We start from the raw sequence: 21,216 nt of genomic DNA on the forward strand, positions 1-21,216 counted from the left end.
CTGGTACAGGATGAAGGCTGCAGTGCTTTAGTGTATAACTGGCAGTTGAGTGCATGATGGTACAAGGGCCAGGCTCCTGCAAGAAATCTGGTAGCCAAATGGAATAATTTGAATGTACTGTGTGGGCCCAGGGTAAATGTGCTGAGCTGTAGAGATGTAATGTTGCACAAATGTTGCACTAATGCTTTCAAGCTGAATATTTATCTTATTAAATCTGAGCTCTCACGCACGGCTGGTCCTGCCCGGGTGCCGCTGGTTCTGCTCAGTGAGTGACATTGGGTGGGAGTGCGTCACTGGCGTATTGAGTCCAGCTGGTGTCGGTGAGTACATGAGAGCGCAGCCAGCTGACATCCATACACAGAGCTCATTACTCACAGTATGGCGTCCTGCGACCCCGACACGCAGGGGATTTTGGCACCACATGAAAGTGAATCCACTCTCCTCTCGGCCTTTAACAAGGGGAGAAAAATTTTTTGTAGAGTAAACGTCCCGTCTGTGAGATCAACACTGGGGAGTAATGACTTGAGGATGTGGATGTGAAGCTCACGGGGGCTTTATCCTCCCCCTTTATACTGACCCCCACCTTTATTGCTCCTCTTATAAAAACATGTTTTACTTCCCATGTGATAAAAAGTCGCATGATTTTTTGGATTTGGTTCGGTCAGGCACTTAGATTGGGCTGAACCCTCAATCAAGTCCAGAATTGGGCTCATCCCTTCTTTTTGGGGTTGGGCTCCCTGGGGTTGTTGGCACATTAGAGGGTTTGTGAATCTGTGCCATAAAGTGAGCCGGGATTGCTGCGCATGTCCCATAAAGTGTTAAACATTGGCTACAGGTATATATCCCTTTAATTTATAATGGCAATTACTGGTGAACATGACACCTGGAGGAAATGACTGCAGAGAATATGAGACTTTAAACTGCCATATGGCCGACCATTCCAGGTGCGCCGGGTCCTTAATAATCGCTCTCAGACCCCGGGGTCAGGCAGCTGCAGGGGATTTGCTCGTTCCTGCCTTGTGGATCTGTTCATGTGCACCGGGTCACCGGGGCTGTGGGATCTTGTCACACTCACTATTACTCCATTGTTAACCTGATCCCGGAGAGATCCCTCCAAATAACACAACTGGCAGAGTATCATTTCGATCAGCGATTGTCTAAATTGGGGAAATTACGTTTGAAAAGTCCAGTCTGAGCCACTGAGCAGTATGACTTGCTTGTATACTCACCCCTACATTTCTCTTAAAAGGACAGTACCCCCTCTTTGTACCCAGAGTTCTAGGGCACTGTGTATTTCAGTGGTGTCCCCCCTGTTAAAGGGGTGATTCACCTATAAGTTATAGAATGGCCAATCCTAAGCAACTTTTTAATTGGTCTTCATTACCTTTACATTAACTGTTAATATGGTGTACAGATGGATACTTTGAGACAATTTGCAATTGGTTTTAATTTTTTATTATTTGTGGTTTTTGACTTATTTAGCTTTTTATTCAGCAGCTCTTCAGTTTGCAATTTCAGCCATCTGGTTGCTAGGGTCCAAATTACCATAGCAACCATGCACTGATTTGAATAACAGACTGGAATATGAGAGACCTGAATAGAAAGATGAGGAATGCAAAGCACCAATAACAATACATTTGTAGCCTTACAGAGTTTGCTCATAGTCTGTACAGAGAGAGCCCATAAAACTATGGCAGCATAGGTATTCCCTGTACTAAGCACAATTCAGCAGGAACAGTCCACTAAGTTTGCTCATAGTCTGTACAGGGAGATCCCATAAAACTATGGCAGCATAGGTATTCTGTACTAAGCACAATTCAGCAGGAACAGTCCCCTAAGCTTGCTCATAGTCTGTACAGGGAGATCCCATAAAACTATGGCAGCATAGGTATTCCCTGTACTAAGCACAATTCAGCAGGAACAGTCCCCTAAATGTGCTCATAGTCTGTACAGAGAGATCCCATAAAACTATGGCAGCATAGGTATTCCCTGTTCTAAGCACAATTCAGCAGGAACAGTCCCCTAAGTTTAATCATAGTCTGTACAGAGAGATACAATAAAACGATGGTATATAGGAATTCGTCTGTACAAGGGGATGTGTAAGTAGTGATTTCTCAGCCATTATTCCTGATATAGACTCAGTACATGTGCCAGATTTCTCATACTTCCCCTTTACCTACTGCCGTTTCTCATCACCCAGAGGATCCCATTTCGGCTTCCCATGACCTTTGGGAACCACTAGAGACCGAGGGATAAAATAAGCCTGTGTTTCCGCTTACGTGTGCAAATGCCCCGGGGGTGAGGGCTCCTGCTGGGAGAGAGACAACTGCACTTTGCTTCTGCCGCTGCTGAAACGGCCTCCTGTGCGCCAGATGCACCCGTTGCTTTGTGTTTGGCCACATATATGAGCATACCCCTTCCCTTTCCTCTGATTGGCTGTATGATCTGCTTCCTGTGTTCTATGTCAGTATCCTCTATGTACTCTACATACAATCAAGTGTGAGCTCTTGTGAAGAATTGGGCAGACTGTTACCCTTAAAGGGGGGGGGTTCAACTTTAAGTAAACTTTTAGTATGTAATAGGCCAATTCTTAGCAACTTTTCTATTGCTTTTCATTATTTGTTATATAGTTTTATTATTATTGATTTTGACTCTTTCCAGCTTTCAAATGGGCGTCGCTGACCCCATCTAAAAGCAAATGCTCGTTAAGGCAACATATGTTATGGCTAATTTTCATTTCTCTTCTTTCTAGTAAGGTCCTCTCCTATTCATTTTCCTGTCTCTTATTCATATCAATGCATGGTTGCTAGGGGAATTTGGCCCTAGCTACCAGATTGCTTAGAATGCTAATTGAAGAGCTGCTGAATAAAAAGCTAAATAAGTCAAAAACCACAAATAATAAAAAAATTAAAACCAATAGCAGATTGTCTCAGAATATCCCTCTTTGCCATGTATATTCCCTTTCCCTTCTAATCAAAGGGCAAGTAGAAGTTTGGATAACCGTTTGCGGTGGTGCAAATGGATGAGCAATCTGATTCCAGTACTGAATTCCAACTAGATTGCTCCCCCTGCTGGCCGTTTAGGGGATAGCACTCTGCAGCTGAAAACACATGACTGGCCGTTCCATAACACAGGGTCGTTCTTGAAGTCGGAATTCTATTTTCATGGGAAAGATTGCAGTTGTAGCAGAGACCCACCCGAGAGCCACCATCAGCATCGGACTGGGTTTATAATGTGAATTCTCTCCTTTATTCTGTGCCCTTTGCTCTTTATGTAGAATTAATGTTCAGCTTCCCCTTTTCTCTTTCAGACTGAACAACAGCTGGACTGTGCCTTGGATCTGATGAGGCGTCTCCCTCCCCAACAAATAGAGAAGAACCTCAGCGACCTCATTGACTTGGTAAGGAAACCCCTTATATTTGTGCTCTCCCTGGGCCTGCCATTTTTTCCTGCTGCAAATACGTCTGCTTCTGCTGCAGAATTACGACTTGCAGCATGTGTGAGTGTTTTGCAGCAGGAAACAATGGCTGAAGGAGTTGATTAAAGGAGAAGAAAACAACCTGTACCCCCCCCCACACACCACCCACGGAGACCCCTCTCCCTCCCCCCCCCAGCCTAACTGCCCCCCTGGGGAAATGCCCCATACTTTATACTTACCCCTCGGTGCAGACTTTGGCATCAGTTCCATGCAGCCATCTTCCAGGTCTTCTTCCAGCGCTTCGACAAATCGTGAGTTTCGACACATGCGCAGGTGTTGCAAACCCGCAAATTGCTCCAACTGTGCATGCGCTGCCATGCCGGTCTCCCACTCAGCTTGCGGAAGATGGCTGCGTGGTACTCCGAATCTGCACCGAGGGGTTAGTATAAAGTATGGGGCATTTCCCCAGGGGGACAGTTAGGCTGGGGGGAGGAGGGAGGGGGTCTCCTTGGGGTGGGGGGGTAAAGGTTGACTTCTCCTTTAATAACATATCACAGAAGTATAAAAAGTAAATGGAGGGATAATCACGTGTATTGTTTATTTGGCACATATTTGCCTCATGCTGACATTCCAGTTGGAAGCGGAAAGGCCTCAGCAGTGCAATTAGAGGGGTCTCCTGATCTCACCCCGTTGACCCTCATTAGCAGTGCTGTTAATTAGAACACATTAGCACCCTCGTCACTCACTTGCTTTGTCATCCGCACTAACTGAATATTTTCATAATACAGACTGTGGGGCCCCTATCGGCAATTTGTACCCTCGTCTTTTTACTGTCACATTTCTATAGTAGCGAGAGCACAGACTTCAAGCCCCACAGATGTTCCCTTTGCTGAATAAATACTTTCCTAGTGCTAATTGATGACTTCAAACATGTTTGTGAGTAGTGGAATTCCTTTGTTCAGCATTTTTGGTACTTGCCCCCCTCCATATAGGTTATGGGATTTGTTGGAAGGGAGGAAAGGAGATCTCACCATCAGCAGAGGAAGGGGTTCTTTACTGTAAGGGCAGTCAGGTTATGGGATTCCCTACCAAGAGAGGGGGAATGAGTGATTCATTGGTGGGGAGGAAAGGAGATCTCACCATCAGCATAGGAAGGGGTTCTTTACTGTAAGGACAGTCAGGTTATGGGATTCCCTACCAAGAGAGGGGGAATGAGTGATTCATTGGTGGGGAGGAAAGGAGATCTCACCATCAGCATAGGAAGGGGTTCTTTACTGTAAGGACAGTCAGGTTATGGGATTCCCTACCAAGAGAGGAGGAATGAGTGATTCATTGGTAAGGAGGAAAGGAGATCTCACCATCAGCATAGGAAGGGGTTCTTTACTGTAAGGACAGTCAGGTTATGGGATTCCCTACCAAGAGAGGAGGAATGAGTGATTCATTGGTGGAGAGGAAAGGAGATCTCACCATCAGCATAGGAAGGGGTTCTTTACTGTAAGGGCAGTCAGGTTATGGAGAGGGCAATGAGTGCCCAGCTATCAGATTCAGTATCCTGTATGTATGTTCTATACAAATTGGGAAAGTGGTGCCTCCATGTTGTGGGGATGCTGATGTTGGGGAGGGGGTGTCTGGTGTGAGTGTAAAGCAGGTGCTCTGTAAGGCCAAGTATAAAGGTAGAGTTAACCCCCTCCTTTCCCCCATATGTTGAGTCCAGCCGGCCACCCCTGCAGGTATGTGGTTTGTGGGCAGACAAAGGCTGATAATCTTGTATGTGGGGGTTGTGAGTGGGGAACTTTAAGTCTGTTCAGATACAGAGACAAGTGAAGTACAAGGGGGGGGGGGGTGTTGGGGTTCCAGAAACAACAAGGACCACCCTGTTCCCAAATCTCAGAATCTCATTAACGTCTTTCAATGTGTCCTTTCTTTGTGTTCTGCCTCCTCATATGTCTCCTCAGACCTCTTCCCTTTCAGCTCCCCCCCCCCCGCAGCTTCCGCCTCAATGTGCCCCCCATTCACTAACAATCACCCCCACACACTCTGCTTACCCCCGGGCTTTCACACCCTGTCCCTGTATTACAAGTAGTATCACCTGTGCTCTCTCCCTTTGGCTGCCCCAACCAACATGGCTGCTACCCAGTAAAGGTTAAAGTTCACTGGATTTAAAGGGCAACAGTGCCTGTATCACAACCTCAGACTGATCAGTTAATATTGCTGCTCCAGCAGAATTCTGCACTGAAATCCATTTCTCAAAAGAGCAAACAGTTTTTTTTCTATTTAATTTGAAATCTGACATGGGGCTAGACATTTTGTCAGTATCCCAGGTGCCCCCAGTCATGTGACTTGTGCTCTGATACACTTCAGTCATTCTTTACTGCTGTACTGCAAGTTGGAGTGATATCACCCCCCTCCCTTTCCCCCCAGCAGCCTAACAACAGAACAATGGGAAGGTAACCAGATTGCAGCTCCCTAACACAAGATAACAACTGCCTGGTAGATCTAAGAACAACAATCCAGGTCCCACTGAGACACATTCAGTTACATTGAGTAGGAGAAACAACAGGCTGTCAGAAAGCAGTTCCATCCTAAAGTGCTGGCTCTTTCTGAAATCACATGACCAGTCAAAATGAGCTGAGATGCACCTACACACCAATATTACAACTAAATACACTTGCTGGTTCAGGAATGACATTTTATATTGTACAGTGAATTATTTGCAGTGTGAACAGTGTCATTTAGAGATAAAAACTACATAATAAAAATCCATTTAACAACCCAGTGTTAGTTCTGCCTTCGCTTTCTTAGTTCTCCCATCCACGTGGCTAAATCAGTTACTGGCCTCTCTGGGCAGCAGTGCTGCTTTTCTGAACTTAAGTGGAGATCCATGTCCTAAGGCTAAAGGCTAAAGCCAAGATGTAAATCTATTTCCTATGTTCCTCCCTTAGGTGCCCAGTCTATGCGAAGATCTTTTGTCTTCTGTTGATCAGCCCCTGAAGATCGCACGTGACAAAGTCTTGGGAAAGGACTACTTGCTGTGCGACTACAACAGAGATGGAGATTCCTACAGGTAAGTGAGACATTTGCAGTTTTAGGCTCCTCATATCAGGCTTATGGTTCAGCAGCTGTCTCTGTAAGAATGTCAGTGTCTATTATTATCAGTGCTTTGCCTGCTTCGTCAATTAAGCCTATGGTCATTGACACTGATTCTGCAGAACTATAAACCCAGTGAGAATGAGGAATGAATAGATATTGGGAAGTTGTATCAGGAGTCAGAGGCAGCAGTGCAGAGAAGAGAAAGGGACAGACACAATGACAGTTACACAGAACTATAAACCCAGTGAGAATGAGGAATGAATGGATATTGGGAAGTTGTATCAGGAGTCAGAAGCAGCAGTGCAGAGAAGAGAAAGGGACAGACACAATGACAGTTACACAGAACTATAAACCCAGTGAGAATGAGGAATGAATGGATATTGGGAAGTTGTCTGGATACAACAATGTAGGACTACGCACACCCTTCAATTCAAACAGAGATGCCTGGTGCACAAAGGTAGAGGCTCGGCAACCTCACAGACTTCTTAGTAGAAAAGGAACCAATAGCACACAGGACTGGTGAAATCTTCCAATTGTTTTATTGTGCAAGCGGAGTGCAATGCAACGTTTCGGGGAACAATACCCCTTTGTCAAGCATGCTTGACAAAGGGGTATTGTTCCCCGAAAACGTTGCATTGCACTCCGCTTGCACAATAAAACAATTGGAAGATTTCACCAGTCCTGTGTGCTATTGGTTCCTTTTCTATTGGGAAGTTGTATCAGGAGTCAGAGGCAGCAGTGCAGAGAAGAGAAAGGGACAGACACAATGACAGTTACACAGAACTATAAACCCAGTGAGAATGAGGAATGAATGGATATTGGGAAGTTGTATCAGGAGTCAGAAGCAGCAGTGCAGAGAAAGGGACAGACACAATGACAGTTACACAGATATTGGATATTGGGAAGTTGGATGATTAGATCATATTCATTGTTATAAGATGATTCCCCGCACAACTCCCTGCAGCTGCACACACAATACTGGGGATCAGACAAGGCTGTGGGTTGGGTCTCTGATTGTATTGTGCCTGGGGATCCTCTGGTTGTGACGTCACCTTAATGTTCTCTTCTTCTTCTTCTTGTTGCTCTTCCTCAGGTCTCCGTGGAGTAATAAATACGACCCCCCCTTGGAAGATGGAGCCATGCCGTCCGCTCGCCTGCGCAAACTGGAGGTGGAGGCCAATAATGCCTTCGACCAGTACCGAGACCTGTAGGTTGCCCTTCTCTCTGTATGTAATGGGGGGGGGGGGTCTGAGATGCAGATGTGGGGTCTGTGCTTTGTACATATAAGGGGGAGTCGTGTATGGGGAAGGGGGGGGCTGATTAAATCCAGATTTCTTTGTTTTGGACTTTGCCACCAGGGCAACATATAAAGATGGAGTTGGACGCGGCACAGACACAGTGATGTCACAATGGAGTCTGTTGCCAAGTGCCTTAGCTTTGTGCTCCTTTTGTCTCCCAAATGTTTGGACAAACAACTGTCTGTCAGTGAGGCCTGTGTTTATTCACCAGGGACACTTACCCTGCAGGGGGGGGCAATAATAAAGCTATGTCAGGTTGTATAGAGCAAACCCTGGTGCTGCCATACTGCAACTGCCAGTTTCCTGCAACAGCCAGAGAGGTATAGAGATGTGTGTGTGTGTGTGTGTGTCAGGGGAATGGTGGGAAATATTGCTGCTCTAATGCCCTTGTGTCAGAGTGGGTCGGGGAGAGGAGGGTCGGGGAGAGATGTGGGTATCTGATCACGTTACAGGCTGAGGGTCAGTGTCATTGTGCTGCGTGTCACACAGGGGGGGGTTTATATGAGGAGATTGTGTTACAGGATTATACACAGGTACATTCAAGCTGCTCCTTCATCTGCTGTATATGGGCCCCCCCAGATCATATCTGGCCAAATGGGACAGGCTTCATTCTGTCGGATCAAGGACGCCATTGGCTCATTCATGTGTCCTTTCTCCAAATATTTGTATCCCCTTCATTGTAACGGCCCTAGGGCCAAACAATCACATCACCATCATATCACTGAGGGTGGGGGGGAACAGTCAAGGTCACCAAATGAGCGAATGGTAGTGTATGGCCACCTTAACCTACAGCAACCAATCAGATTCAGACTCCTTTAAGACGTAGGTATAATGTATGTCCCTGCCCCCCACCTCCTGCCCCTCGGCTTCTCAGACCCCCCCCTGCAGGTGAGTGTCAGTAATGAGCTGATAGAGAGGGGGGGAGGATTAGTATCACCCCCAGTCTCACTGCTGCTCAATGTGGGGGGGGGGGGGTCAGAATTAACCCCTTGTTATTGTTGGTCTTGAGATTAACCGTTTGTTCTTGCCCCTCCCCCGCAGTTACTATGAGGGGGGCGTGTCGTCGGTGTACCTGTGGGACCTGGATCACGGCTTTGCGGGGGTGATTCTTATAAAGAAGGCGGGGGATGGGTCGAAGAAGATCAAGGGCTGCTGGGACTCAATCCATGTGGTGGAGGTGCAGGTGAGACTAAAGCCGGGGGAGGAGTCTGTGTGACCCCCAGTGTTTGGCTGCACATTGGTTGTGCCCTTTCTCTGCCCTTAACCTTTGCCCTGCCCTTAACCCTCTCTCTCTCTGCCCTTAACCCTCTCTCTGCCCTTAACCCTCGATCTGCCCTTAACCCTCTCTCTCTGCCCTTAACCCTCTCTCTCTGCCCTTAACCCTCTCTCTCTGCCCTTAACCCTCTCTCTCTGCCCTTAACCCTCTCTCTCTGCCCTTAACCCTCTCTCTCTGCCCTTAACCCTCTCTCTCTGCCCTTAACCCTCGCTCTGCCCTTAACCCTCGCTCTGCCCTTAACCCTCGCTCTGCCCTTAACCCTCGCTCTGCCATTAACCCTCTCTCTGCCCTTCCAGGAGAAATCCAGCGGCCGGACAGCTCATTATAAACTGACCTCCACCGTCATGCTGTGGCTACAGACCAACAAGACTGGATCTGGAACCATGAACTTAGGCGGAAGCCTGACCCGACAGGTAACCTATTAACCATCCCTATTCACTTTAAAGGGGTAGCACACCTTTAAAGGGGTTGTTCACCTTTAAATTAACTGTTAGTATGATGTAGAGAGGGATATTCAGAGACAATTTGCAATTGGTTTTAATTTTTTATTATTTGTGGTTTTTGACTTATTTAGCTTTTTATTCAGCAGCTCTCCAGTTTGTAATTTCAGCCATCTGATTGCTAGGATCCAAATTCCCCTAGCAACCATGCATTGATTTGAATAAGAGACAGGAATATGAATAGGAGAGGCCTGAATAGAAAGATGAGGAATAAAAAGTAGCAATAACAATACATTTGTAGCCTTACAGAGCATTTGTTTTTTTAGATGGGGTCAGTGACCCCCATTTGAAAGCTGGAAAGAGTCAGAAGAAAAAGGCAAATAATTAAAGGAAAAAAACCTATAAAACAATAAATAATTAACTCCAATTGAAAAGTCACTTAGAATTGGCCATTCTATGAAAGGCGAACCACCCCTTTAACTTCCAGGATATTCCAGAATGGCTTGTTCTTAGCAGCATTTCAGTTGGTCTTCTTTGAACCTAAATGAATCCATAAGCCTGGCTGTGCTCAGTGAAAGGAACTCTAGTGTTTATTATTTACCCTGCCCTATGGGGGGGTCATTCCTGGGGTATCAACTCTCTATGTAGAAAAGTGACTATTTCTTTACTTTTCCTTAATAATGTTCCTTTGTGTTGTTCCAGATGGAGAAGGATGAGACTGTGAGCGACTCCTCCCCACACATAGCTAACATTGGGCGACTGGTGGAGGTCAGTGCTCTGGGGGGGAAGATTATCTTAAAGGATAAGTAAACCTCTAAAATAAGCGAATGTAAAATGGATGAGGGGGCTATTCTAAGCACTTTTGTCATTTACATTCATTATTTATTTTCTTTCTATTCCAAGATATTAAGGGATACATGTGCTGTTAATATGAATGAATTGTGTTACAACAGCGCCACCTGCTGGTCAGTTTCCCACCAGTCTGACCAGCAAGTAGTCAAGGAAGTTGTCAGGAGAAAGAAAGAGGCTGATGTTCTTCTGCTTAGGAAAGATGTGAGAAAGGTTTCTAATTTTATTCCTAAGCAGAAGAACATCAGCCTCTTTCTTTCTCCTGACAACTTCCTTGACTACTTGCTGGTCAGACTGGTGGGAAACTGACCAGCAGGTGGCGCTGTTGTAACAAAATTCATTCATATTAACAGTACATGTATCCCTTAATATCTTGGAATTAAAACAAAATAAATAATGAATGAAAGTGCTTAGAATAGCTCCCTCATCAATTTACATTCACTTATTTTAATAGTTTACTTATCCTTTAAGGCTCTTTAATCTATAAGTAACGTTGTTTTAAAGGGGAACTAACACTAGGAAATGAGTGTATATATCTGTGGCACTTTTCAGTCCAGAATAGAAGCACAAACTGACTCCTGCCGCTGGCAGTCATTTGAATGCAAAAAGCTTGAAACCTTCAATGTGGCACTTTGCAGCCCCCGATTGCCCCTGTGTGGGTGCCAGGGCATTAGCAGCTGATAGGAATTAGGGATCCACTATTTTGGATTCTGCCAAACCCCTGAAGCCTTCGTGAAAGATTCAGCTGAATCCTTTTGCGTATGCAAATTAGGATGGGAAGGTGAAAACACTTCCTTGTTTTGTGACAAAAAGTCACGCGATTTCCCTCCCTGCCCCTAATTTGCATATGCTAATCCGGATTCAGTTCCACCGGGCAGAAGGATTCGGCCGAATCCTGCTGAAAAAGGCCGAACCAAATCCTGGATTCGGTGCACCCCTAATAGGAATGGAAGTTGCAGTTGGTCCTTGTATTTTTCATATGACTGGAAGGTGCCACAGCGCTGAGACCCTGGGGCTGTTACTGACGCACAGGGCGGAGCTTTAGGAATGGAAATCACTGGTCTAACACTTTGTTCCTCCTGCAGGACATGGAGAACAAAATCCGGAGCACTCTCAATGAAATCTACTTTGGCAAAACCAAGGACATAGTCAACGGGCTGAGGTAACATGGGCCTGACATGCCCCTCCCCCCCTGTCTCCAGCCAATCAGGCGTCTGCTCTGCACTTGGTCAAATATTGTTTTGTTTGGGTCAAGCAGAATTCTTCCCTCTTGCGTCAGGATAATGTGGGGCCCCCCATCTCTTTCCCCCTGTCTTGGCATGGGGCCCCCCAGCCGGTGTTTTGTCTGTCGTCCCCCCATTCTTTCCTTGTTCCCTCACTTCTGACCCTGTCTCTGTAGATCAATAGACGCAATTCCCGACAACATTAAGTTTAGGCAACTGCAAAGGGAACTGTCCCAGGTGCTGACCCAACGCCAGATCTACCTGCAGCCCGAGAACTAGCCCAGGTATTGCTGTCAGTGGCCACTGATGCAGGTGCCGCATGGTGTGTCTGTCCCGCCTCACGCCCGGTGCTGTTGCAGCTGCATGGGTTTCTGCAGCACTGGCTGGGTCCTTTGCCGCATGCGAGTGCTTATAGAGTCCAGCTTTAAAGGGGAAGTTCACCTGAAACAATAAAGAGCATGCACTAGGACGTAAATGGCTGAGAAATCTTTGTATAAAGCACAATGGTGGTGTGTGGCTCTGTTCCTAGATTTAAGTGAAAAAGCATAATCTGTAGGAAAAATAATAGTAATAATGTAGTCTCCTCAAAAAAAAAAACAAGTCTAAGGGTAACCAAAGTTCAGTTCAAAAATGACTATATCGATGAGAGGAGACGCAATAACAGTAATGCAGTAGCCAAAATAATTATAAAAGTAAAAAAATCCTGCCAAATTGGCTGAGCCTATGAATAAGTGCCCATTTGGCGCGAAATGCGTTCGGCTGCACATGTCCTAATAAAGATTTTTTTACATTTATAATTATTTTGGCTACTGCGTTACTGTTATTGGGTCTCCTCTCATCGATATAGTCAGTTTTGTACTTTGAGTAATCTTTGCGTCTGTAGCTGACAGTTTATGTGTTGGGCACATCCCTCGTTATCTGATTGTTCTGCCGGCTCATTGGTTGGGCATCTGGTGTCACGTCAATGATTGGCTCCTGGGCTGAACAGTTGGATGACGTATATGGAAGTAGGAAGTACATTCTGACTGCCAGTTTACTACCAACAGTGACTGCCAACCAGTTATATGGCTCCTCCCTCAGGGTGGTTAGATGAGCTTCATACTCAAAGGTTTGTCATGAGTCGGAACTGGACCCTTCCCCCCCACTCATTCTGGCCCTGGCCTCTCTCTCTTTAGCCAGGGTGGGGTGTGTAGAGGTCATGTGACGTGAGTGAGGGTGGGGTCCCCGTGTGTTGGCCACCTGCACAGATTGGAACTGGTTTAAAGTGCCACCTCACTAACAACAATAACATGAAGTGAGTGCGGATTTGTGTCTGTATGGGGGTGGGACATGTTGGGGTGTGGAGTGATTAACCTTTGTTTGGCCTAATTTACAACTATTCAAGGAAAACTGTACCCCCAAACAATGTAGGTCTCTATACAAAGATATTGCATAAAACAGCTCATGTGTAAAACCCTGCTTCATGTAAATCATTTGCATAATAATATACTTTTCTAGTAGTATGTGCCATTGGGTAATAATAAATAGAAAATTGCCATTTTAAAATCGTACGATTCACGGTGCACACAAACAAACCAAACATGTTTTTGCTTCCACAATATTTCATGTTACAGTTAGAGCTGCAGTATTTCTGGTCAGGTGATCTCTTCCTGTTACAGTTAGAGCTGCAGTATTTCTGGTCAGGTGATCTCTTCCTGTTACAGTTAGAGCTGCAGTATTTCTGCTCAGGTGATCTCTTCCTGTTACATTTAGAGCTGCAGTATTTCTGGTCAGGTGATCTCTTTCTGTTACAGTTAGAGCTGCAGTATTTCTGCTCAGGTGATCTCTTCCTGTTACAGTTAGAGCTGTAGTATTTCTGGTCAGGTGATCTCTTCCTGTTACAGTTAGAGCTGCAGTATTTCTGGTCAGGTGATCTCTTCCTGTTACAGTTAGAGCTGCAGTATTTCTGGTCAGGTGATCTCTTCCTGTTACAGTTAGAGCTGCAGTATTGCTGGTCAGGTGATCTCTGAGGCAGCACACAGACCATCACTAAATGGGGATTCTTCTAGGGCCACTGGGGGACCAGTTGGGGTGCCTAACATTTGCCACCCCCAAGTGGTAAACGACTTTCCTTCTCCATTAAAGGGAAAGTAATCCTTCACTAACTGTATCCAGACGATCCCACCAAGGATCTGACTGTTTATTGCCTCTTGTCTTGACTGCTCTGTATAAACCCACATTAGGAGGCGATTGTCTGCCTTTGGGCCAAATAAATGGATCAGCCCAGTTTAGCTCTCCACATAGTGACTAATTATTCAGGCAACAGAGTTTTTGTTCTTTGTGTAGGACCAACTCACCCCAATTCTCACCCTGGCAGGACTTCCAGAAGAGCAAACTCTACACTGTGGCCCTTTCCCTGCCCCAATGTTCATAATGGGAACAGTTTCAGAGAGCCAATCATTTCATATCCCCCCAGAGGTGAAGGCCTATAGCATGTTGCCCTTATTCTCCACCAGCAGAGCCTGAGGAGTCCAACTCAGACCACTTCCTGTCACATGACGTGCTTGCTCTTTAACACTTCCTGTCACATGCTTTGAGGCACAAGAACTAACCAATGACATTTGTCCCCCCGCAGGTCCGTCCAGTCGTTTGCAGATAAATCGAAACAGGAAGCTCTGAAGAACGACCTCATGGAAGCTCTGAAGCGAAAGCAGCAAAGTTAAATGTCCCCCCTCCCCCGCACCCCCTTCTCATTTCTTACATGGTCTCTCCCACTTCATCCTCGGGTTTTTATTTTGTTTCTTTGTTCCAGTCGATCTGCATCTCGTACATCGTAAGTCGCCATCACAGCGGTTTTGCGCCTATTAAATAAAACTGTATGAATCTTTTACTGTCTGGGGTTCCTTTATCTCCCCTCCCCCATTGTGTTCTAGGCTCCTCCCTCTCCTCACTATCCAGCCCCCTTTTTACTCTGTACTGTACATACTGATTAACCCCTTCAGCAACAACACGACGGACATCGGATTTCTATAGAAAACGGGAAATTCTTCCATTTACTCCATCGACTCCCGTAACCTCCTCACCTTTCCCTGGTGACTCTGGGAATGCTTAGAGTATGTTTTTTTTTTCTGTTTGTTTTGTTATATATATATTTTTTGTAAAGCTTGAAGTCTTCTCTATGAGCCTTCCTGTACTAACAATAAAATAATTCTAAATACCTGTAACCCCCATGTGTCACTTCCTCCTTATATGAACCAATCAGATCAAAGTCTGTACAGAGAGATCCCATAAAACTATGGCAGCATAGGTATTCCCTGTACTAAGCACAATTCAGCAGGAACAGTCCCCTAAGTTTGCTCATAGTCTGTACAGAGAGATCCCATAAAACTATGGCAGCATAGGTATTCCCTGTACTAAGCACAATTCAGCAGGAACAGTCCCTAAGTTTGCTCATAGTCTGTACAGAGAGATCCCATAAAACTATGGCAGCATAGGTATTCCCTGTACTAAGCACAATTCAGCAGGAACAGTCCCCTAAGTTTGCTCATAGTCTGTACAGAGAGATCCCATAAAACTATGGCAGCATAGGTATTCCTCTGTACTAAGCACAATTCAGCAGGAACAACCCCTTACTGTGAGTAAGGCAGCTACCACATGGTAGAGTCCTGCGTGGTTCCAATCAGGCAGACACGTGCCCGACCACCAGACTCACTACAAGACCCAGCGCCCACAGAAATGACATCAATTTTAAACCAGAGGTGATGTCACTTTTACCTGGCAGTGACATCATGTGGGACCTTATTCAGCTACTACCAACTCAGGAGAGGGTAGTAGGGACCAGTCCTGCAATAGCCGGGTGCCCAGTCGGGTTACTCACACACTACCCGCACAATCAGGTACTTAGAAATTTCTGCCCAAAACCCGACTACCTTGCAGGTATTCTGCAGGTACCCGACCCGATGCAGGACTCTACTACGTGGCAAGGGTGATGCAAAAAAGGTTCCCCTTCCCTCTACCTCTCTTGTTCATGTACAAGTAGATGGCAGAGGTCCATTTGAACTGACTTTCAAGGGTTTTTATTTTGGGAAAAAAACTTGGGTTGTTCGTATTCGATCAAATATTAGACATTTGAGATTTTTTAGTAAATAACCTCCCATTCCAGTTGAGTGTATATTGGAATTTATTAGCGTTCACATAACTTTGAAATTCGCCCTTTGATAAATCTGCCCCTTGTTGTTTGTCACTGGTGGGACTTTCCCAGCCTATGTACCTACCTATGTACCTACCTTTACCCTTGCCCTGTCTCTATTTCTATCTCTATGGGCTCTGTTTCTTGTTTACAGTCATGACCTCTAGAAGGTCCTATTTGAGCCCCAGGGGACGAGTTGTATCAGTAGAGAACCTGAGGCAAAGAGAAAACTGACCTCCTCACATATGACTATGAAGATTTTCATTCATCCAGGTCATGGTATATCTAGTATAGGTCAATCTATAACAACTGGACTTGCTGAGTAATCAATGAAGACGTTTCACTACTCATCCGAGCAGCTTCTTTAGTACAACTGACTGGTGTGGGAAGTTCTCGGCATATAAACTCTTCCACTAATCCAATCACAATGGCACATTGTAACTCTTCAGAAGAGTCTTTATGTCAAGGACTTCCTGTCATGAACGGCACCCTAAATCCAGAACCCAAGCTAAGCTCCTTGGTCTCGGCTCTCACTTCTGCCTATCAGCGCCGCCTTTCACCTCGGGAGGAGCCCTCGGCTAATTGGATACCGCCAGGTCTTATTTGAGAGAGGAGCAAAGCTAACGGTTCTGGACAAGCAAAGGGGCACGATCATCTCACCAGGATGAAGGAGCCCCACTTGGAACAGGCAGGCCGGGTCAGCACAAGCAGAGATTAGTCAGACAGGCCGGAATAAGCGCTGGAGAGCGTAGAATAGTCAGTGGACAAGCAAAGGTCGGATTGAAGAGGTCAGAGTAGTCACAAAGGCAAGCTAGGATCAGTAACAGAAGATCAATCACAAAAATTAAACACCCAGGAACTCTACTAATAGAACCTAACAACGGGCAATGTGCTGAAACCCGCAATCCCCTTTTATACAGATTGAATTTCGTGCCACTGCGCGATGATGTCATCACACCGACGCATAAACCCGGAAGTGCACCAGCACGAGCACCATAAGGGGACCGGCCACAGGAGGAGAAGGAGAAACGCAGCGGGCATCCACACCGAAGGAGTGGCGGTGGACCCCGCCGCCCACTAGACCACCAGGGTCCTTACACTTCCCACACCAGTCAGTTGAACTGAAGAAGCTGCTCGGATGAGAAGCGAAACATCTTCATTGATTACTCAGCAAGTCCAGTTGTTTTAGAATTACTTATAGTAGATTACCTCCTCACACCTTGTCTCCTCGCAGGAGTTCAGCAGAGAGACATGAGATTGTGTCTCTTGTGGTGGGACAACAATGAAAGGGTTTGTAAGAAATGTTGTGAAGAAGTTTGTGGAAGTTCCTCTGCTCTTTCAGCTTCACAGATGGAGTCCATGATGGATGAAGGATACTATATCTAGCTCTATGGCTGCCACTGTCAGAGAATGTTGAAAACAAGGATCTTCCTTCCCCAGTCAGAGTGTTGTCGGATTTTTCTGAAGATTCAATTTCTGGGTCTTCAAATGAAAGTGATGATGACAACTTCAACAAAGACTCGGTTGAATATCTCATTCTGTAAAAGCCAGGAGACCAGGACTGTAGAGTCAGTCCATAATCCTTCGACTCCAACTCTGACTCCATAGCTCTGTATACGACATAAGACGTACTCCGGAGCCTGACGCTGCAGATCCAGGACCAGCTACGCAATGTTCAGAATAAAGATGGCCATACATGGGCTGATAAAAACCACCGACAGTCATCAGCTTTTTTAGCCGGTGTATGGGGACTTTCCCCAATCGATAGATGGGTGAAAATCATCAAGATATTGATAGTGCAGGTTTAAAAATCCAGTCGGATCAAATACTGTATCAGTTCATTGATGTGGTCCTTGGTCCGACCACCTGCATTATCCCCCTTGTAAGACAATCGTTGGTCCCTAGAACCCACCATCGGATCAGCCTGAAATCTTGGGGCATATCGGGGAGAGATCCATTGTTTGGCGACCTGGTCAAATGAGCGGATAATTTCATGTATGGCCACCTTAAGAGAACAGCAGTGGTCCCTGTTCATGAAGTCATTAAAAAGGTTATGAAAGCAAAATGACAAGTGCCCGATCAAACATTTACTTCATCTAAGAAGCTTAAAAAAGTTTTTTGGAATAGGATACCAAGATGTAGGAGTCTTCGCCTAAGGTAGACTTTGCCAATACCCATATTGCTAGGCGCATTGTTCTACCAGTAGATGAGGGACGCTATGGAGAGACAATAGGATACAAAGAGATCTAGGGCTACTAATGGTTTTGTGATGGAAGCCTCAACGGATAGCATTAAGCTGGTGGGGAAATCCATGGGATTGTCTGTTGCAGCCATGTCTGAAGCACTGGTCATCAATCCAAGCATCAGTTATACTCTCTTCCTTTTGAAGGTACTCGGCTCTTTGGCTCAAAATCAGATGACCTCATTTGTAAGGTTTCAGCAGGAAAATCAGTCTTCTTTGGACAAGATTTGAAAAATAGAAGACCTACAGGAAAGCCTGCTGCCTCCAACTTTAGAGAGACCAAGGAATATAGGCCTGGAAGATTCTCTAACAGACAAGGATGGAGAAACAAGTCCCAGAATTTTCAAAGTGGGATAAACGAGCCAAGACAAGGAAAGGAAACATGAACGTGCACAAGTCCCGCTGAATTGTGGGGCCGGCAGATTGGCCAAGTTAAAAGCAGTGCGGGCTCTGTTTTTTTGAGACAAATCAGTCTTAAAGATCATTCACTCAGGATATCAGATAGAGTTTTCAAAAATACAGACAAAGAATCACTTGCTCCTTCAAACTGTCAAGAAAAGAAAGAAGCCGCGTTGCTCATCATAAAAGATTCGTTGGAGAAGAAAATTATCCAGGAAGTACCAGAGAAGGAAAGATTTTCAGGCATTTATTCTCCCCTCTTTCTTAAGGTGGACATTCACTTAGAGATCCACTCGTTTGGCGATTTGGTGGTGGGTGATATTGGGCTGATCCAACTGTGGGTCATAGTGCCCAACGATTGGATCATAATGAAAGTAATACGAGAGGTCGTATGGCGGGACCCCATCAACAAACAGGTGCGGTCTTCGATCCGATGGGATTTTTACTCAGGCCCAATATCAGCCAGGTCTGTCGGCAGCTTTTATCGGCCTGTGTGTGGCCACCTTGAAAAAAACAAATGGAGATTTCAGGGTTATCCTCAAACTAAAAATGTAGACGTGAAGACTTTGAAAACAGAGTCTCTGAATTCAATTTGCCACCGGATAAGTCAAGGAGATCGAACATCAAAGATTCCTCAGATCTCATGTTCTCCAAAAGCAATTTCCATACTGGGGACTCTCATATGGTCGGGATCAGCTCCAAAAACATTCAAAAAAGTCTTGGCCCCCATCTTGGTCATTCTAAGACTCGTGGGAGTGTAAATAATTCCTGTCTCCATTATATTCTTGTAAAAGCTCTGTCTCAAGAGATTCTAGGACAACATGTGAAGCTCATTCTGAAAACTTTAGATGGCTACTAAATCACGAGAAATCTCTGCTAACACTCTCTCAATGCATTAGATACCTGGGAATAGCCTTAAAGGAGAACTAAACCCTAAAAATGAATGTGGCTAAAAATGTTCTATTTTATATAGTGAACTTATTGCAGGAGGCTAAAGTTTGAGCTTGTCAATAGCAGCAATGATCCAGGACTTCAAACTTGTCACAGGGGGTCACCATCTTGGAAAGTGTCTGTGACACTCACATGCTCAGTGGGCTCTGATTGGCTGTTGAGAAGCTAAGCTTAGGGCTCGTCACTAATTATCCAGCAGAAAATGAGCTTCCCTGGCTGTAATATAAGCTGATGCTACAGGTTTGCTGATTATTAAATTCTGATGCTAATTGCACTGGTTTCTGTGCTGCCATGTAGTAATTATGTGTATTAATTACTAATCAGCCTTATATTGTGACATTTCTATTCTATGTGTACTGTATATTGTGAGTGGCTCCCTAAGCTCAGTAAGTGACAGCAGCACAGAGCATGTGAATCAGTGAATCAGCAGATAAGAAGATGGGGAGCTACTGGGGCATCTTTGGAGACATAGATCTTTACTGCTAAAGGGCTGTGGTTGCCTTGGGCTGATACAGAAGCACAAAACATCATGTACAACATTTCTACCTACTTCTTTAGTTAGGCTTTAGTTCTCCTTTAAATGTAAGTCTCCTGGAAGACATAATTTTAGATGTGCAGAATCATGTTTAGGGCTTTGGTAGGATGGTGTCGGATTGACAAAACAACCAATGTGACAAGGCAGATGTAGTCTCATGGGTCAAAATATGTGACTGATAGAAAAATCTGGCTCAGCTCAATCTAGTCAGTGGCTGACTCAGGATATGATTCATAAAGCTTTAATAACAATTAATGTAAACAAGGCTCCAGGGCCTGATGGCATACACCCCCGGGCTTAATTCAGTTTTAGACCAGCCCCTATTTCTGATTTTCTCAGATTCAATTTCATCTGGTATGGTGCCTATGGATTGGAGAAAAACTGATGTAATTCCGGTATTTAGAAAGGGATTACGATCTCAGCCTGGCAATTATAGGCCAGTAAGTCTGACATCTGTGGTGGGCAAATTATTTGAAGGCTTGTTAAGGGATCACATTCAAAATGTTGTCTGTATTATATTATATAGAGCTGTATTAAAAGGGGCAGAGATTCACGGGAGGAGGGGGTCATTGTTCCACTGTATAGAGCACTGGTAAGGCCCCATCTAGAATATGCCGTACAGTTTTGGTCTCCATCACTCAAACAGGACATTATTGTATTAGAGAGGGGACAGAGAAGGGCAACTAAGCTGGTAAAGGGAAAATCTTAGCTATGAGGAAAGACTGGCCAAATTGGGGATGTTCACGCTGGAGAAGAGGCGCTTAAGGGGAGATATGATAACTATGTATAAATATATAAGGGGATCATATAATAATCTCTCTAATGATTTATTTACCAGTAGGTCTTTCCAGCTGACACAAGGTCACCCATTCCGATTAGAAGAAAAGAGGTTCCAGCTAAATATTCGGAAGGGGTTTGTTACAGTGAGAGCTGTGAAGATGTGGAATTCTCTCCCTGAATCAGTGGTACAGGCTGATACATTAGATAGGTACAAGGAAGGGTTGGATGCTTTATTCACCAGTAGCTCCTCCCAGCAGACAGGAGGGAGCCAATGAGATTAGAGGAGGGAAAGGGGTGTTACAGGGAGAGCTGGGAAGTGAATCAGTGGTACAGGCTGATACATTAGATAGGTACAAGGAAGGGTCGGATGCTTTATTCACCAGTAGCTCCTCCCAGCAGACAGGAGGGAGCCAATGAGATTAGAGGAGGGAAAGGGGTGTTACAGGGAGAGCTGGGAAGTGAATCAGGGGTACAGGCTGATACATTAGATAGGTACAAGGAAGGGTCGGATGCTTTATTCACCAGTAGCTCCTCCCAGCAGACAGGA

General features: G+C 45.3%; 1 protein-coding gene across 2 annotated transcripts in view; it reads left to right on the forward strand.

Moving 5' to 3' along the window:
• capzb.S (capping actin protein of muscle Z-line subunit beta S homeolog) overlaps positions 1 to 14,797 on the forward strand; it is a 28,813-nt gene extending 14,016 nt beyond the window's left edge. The window contains exons 2-10 of one of the 2 annotated variants that reach the window (XM_041570354.1): positions 3,311 to 3,400; positions 6,361 to 6,482; positions 7,602 to 7,715; positions 8,848 to 8,989; positions 9,379 to 9,495; positions 10,225 to 10,290; positions 11,457 to 11,533; positions 11,771 to 11,878; positions 14,209 to 14,235. In XM_041570354.1, the coding sequence (XP_041426288.1) occupies positions 3,311 to 3,400; positions 6,361 to 6,482; positions 7,602 to 7,715; positions 8,848 to 8,989; positions 9,379 to 9,495; positions 10,225 to 10,290; positions 11,457 to 11,533; positions 11,771 to 11,873 (831 nt within the window). In that variant the 3' untranslated portion in view covers positions 11,874 to 11,878; positions 14,209 to 14,235. 2 annotated transcript variants of the gene reach the window in all.
• Positions 14,798 to 21,216: the final 6,419 nt, after the last annotated feature.

Source organism: Xenopus laevis, chromosome 7S (genome assembly GCF_017654675.1).
Source record: "Xenopus laevis strain J_2021 chromosome 7S, Xenopus_laevis_v10.1, whole genome shotgun sequence".
Taxonomy (NCBI): domain Eukaryota; kingdom Metazoa; phylum Chordata; class Amphibia; order Anura; family Pipidae; genus Xenopus; species Xenopus laevis.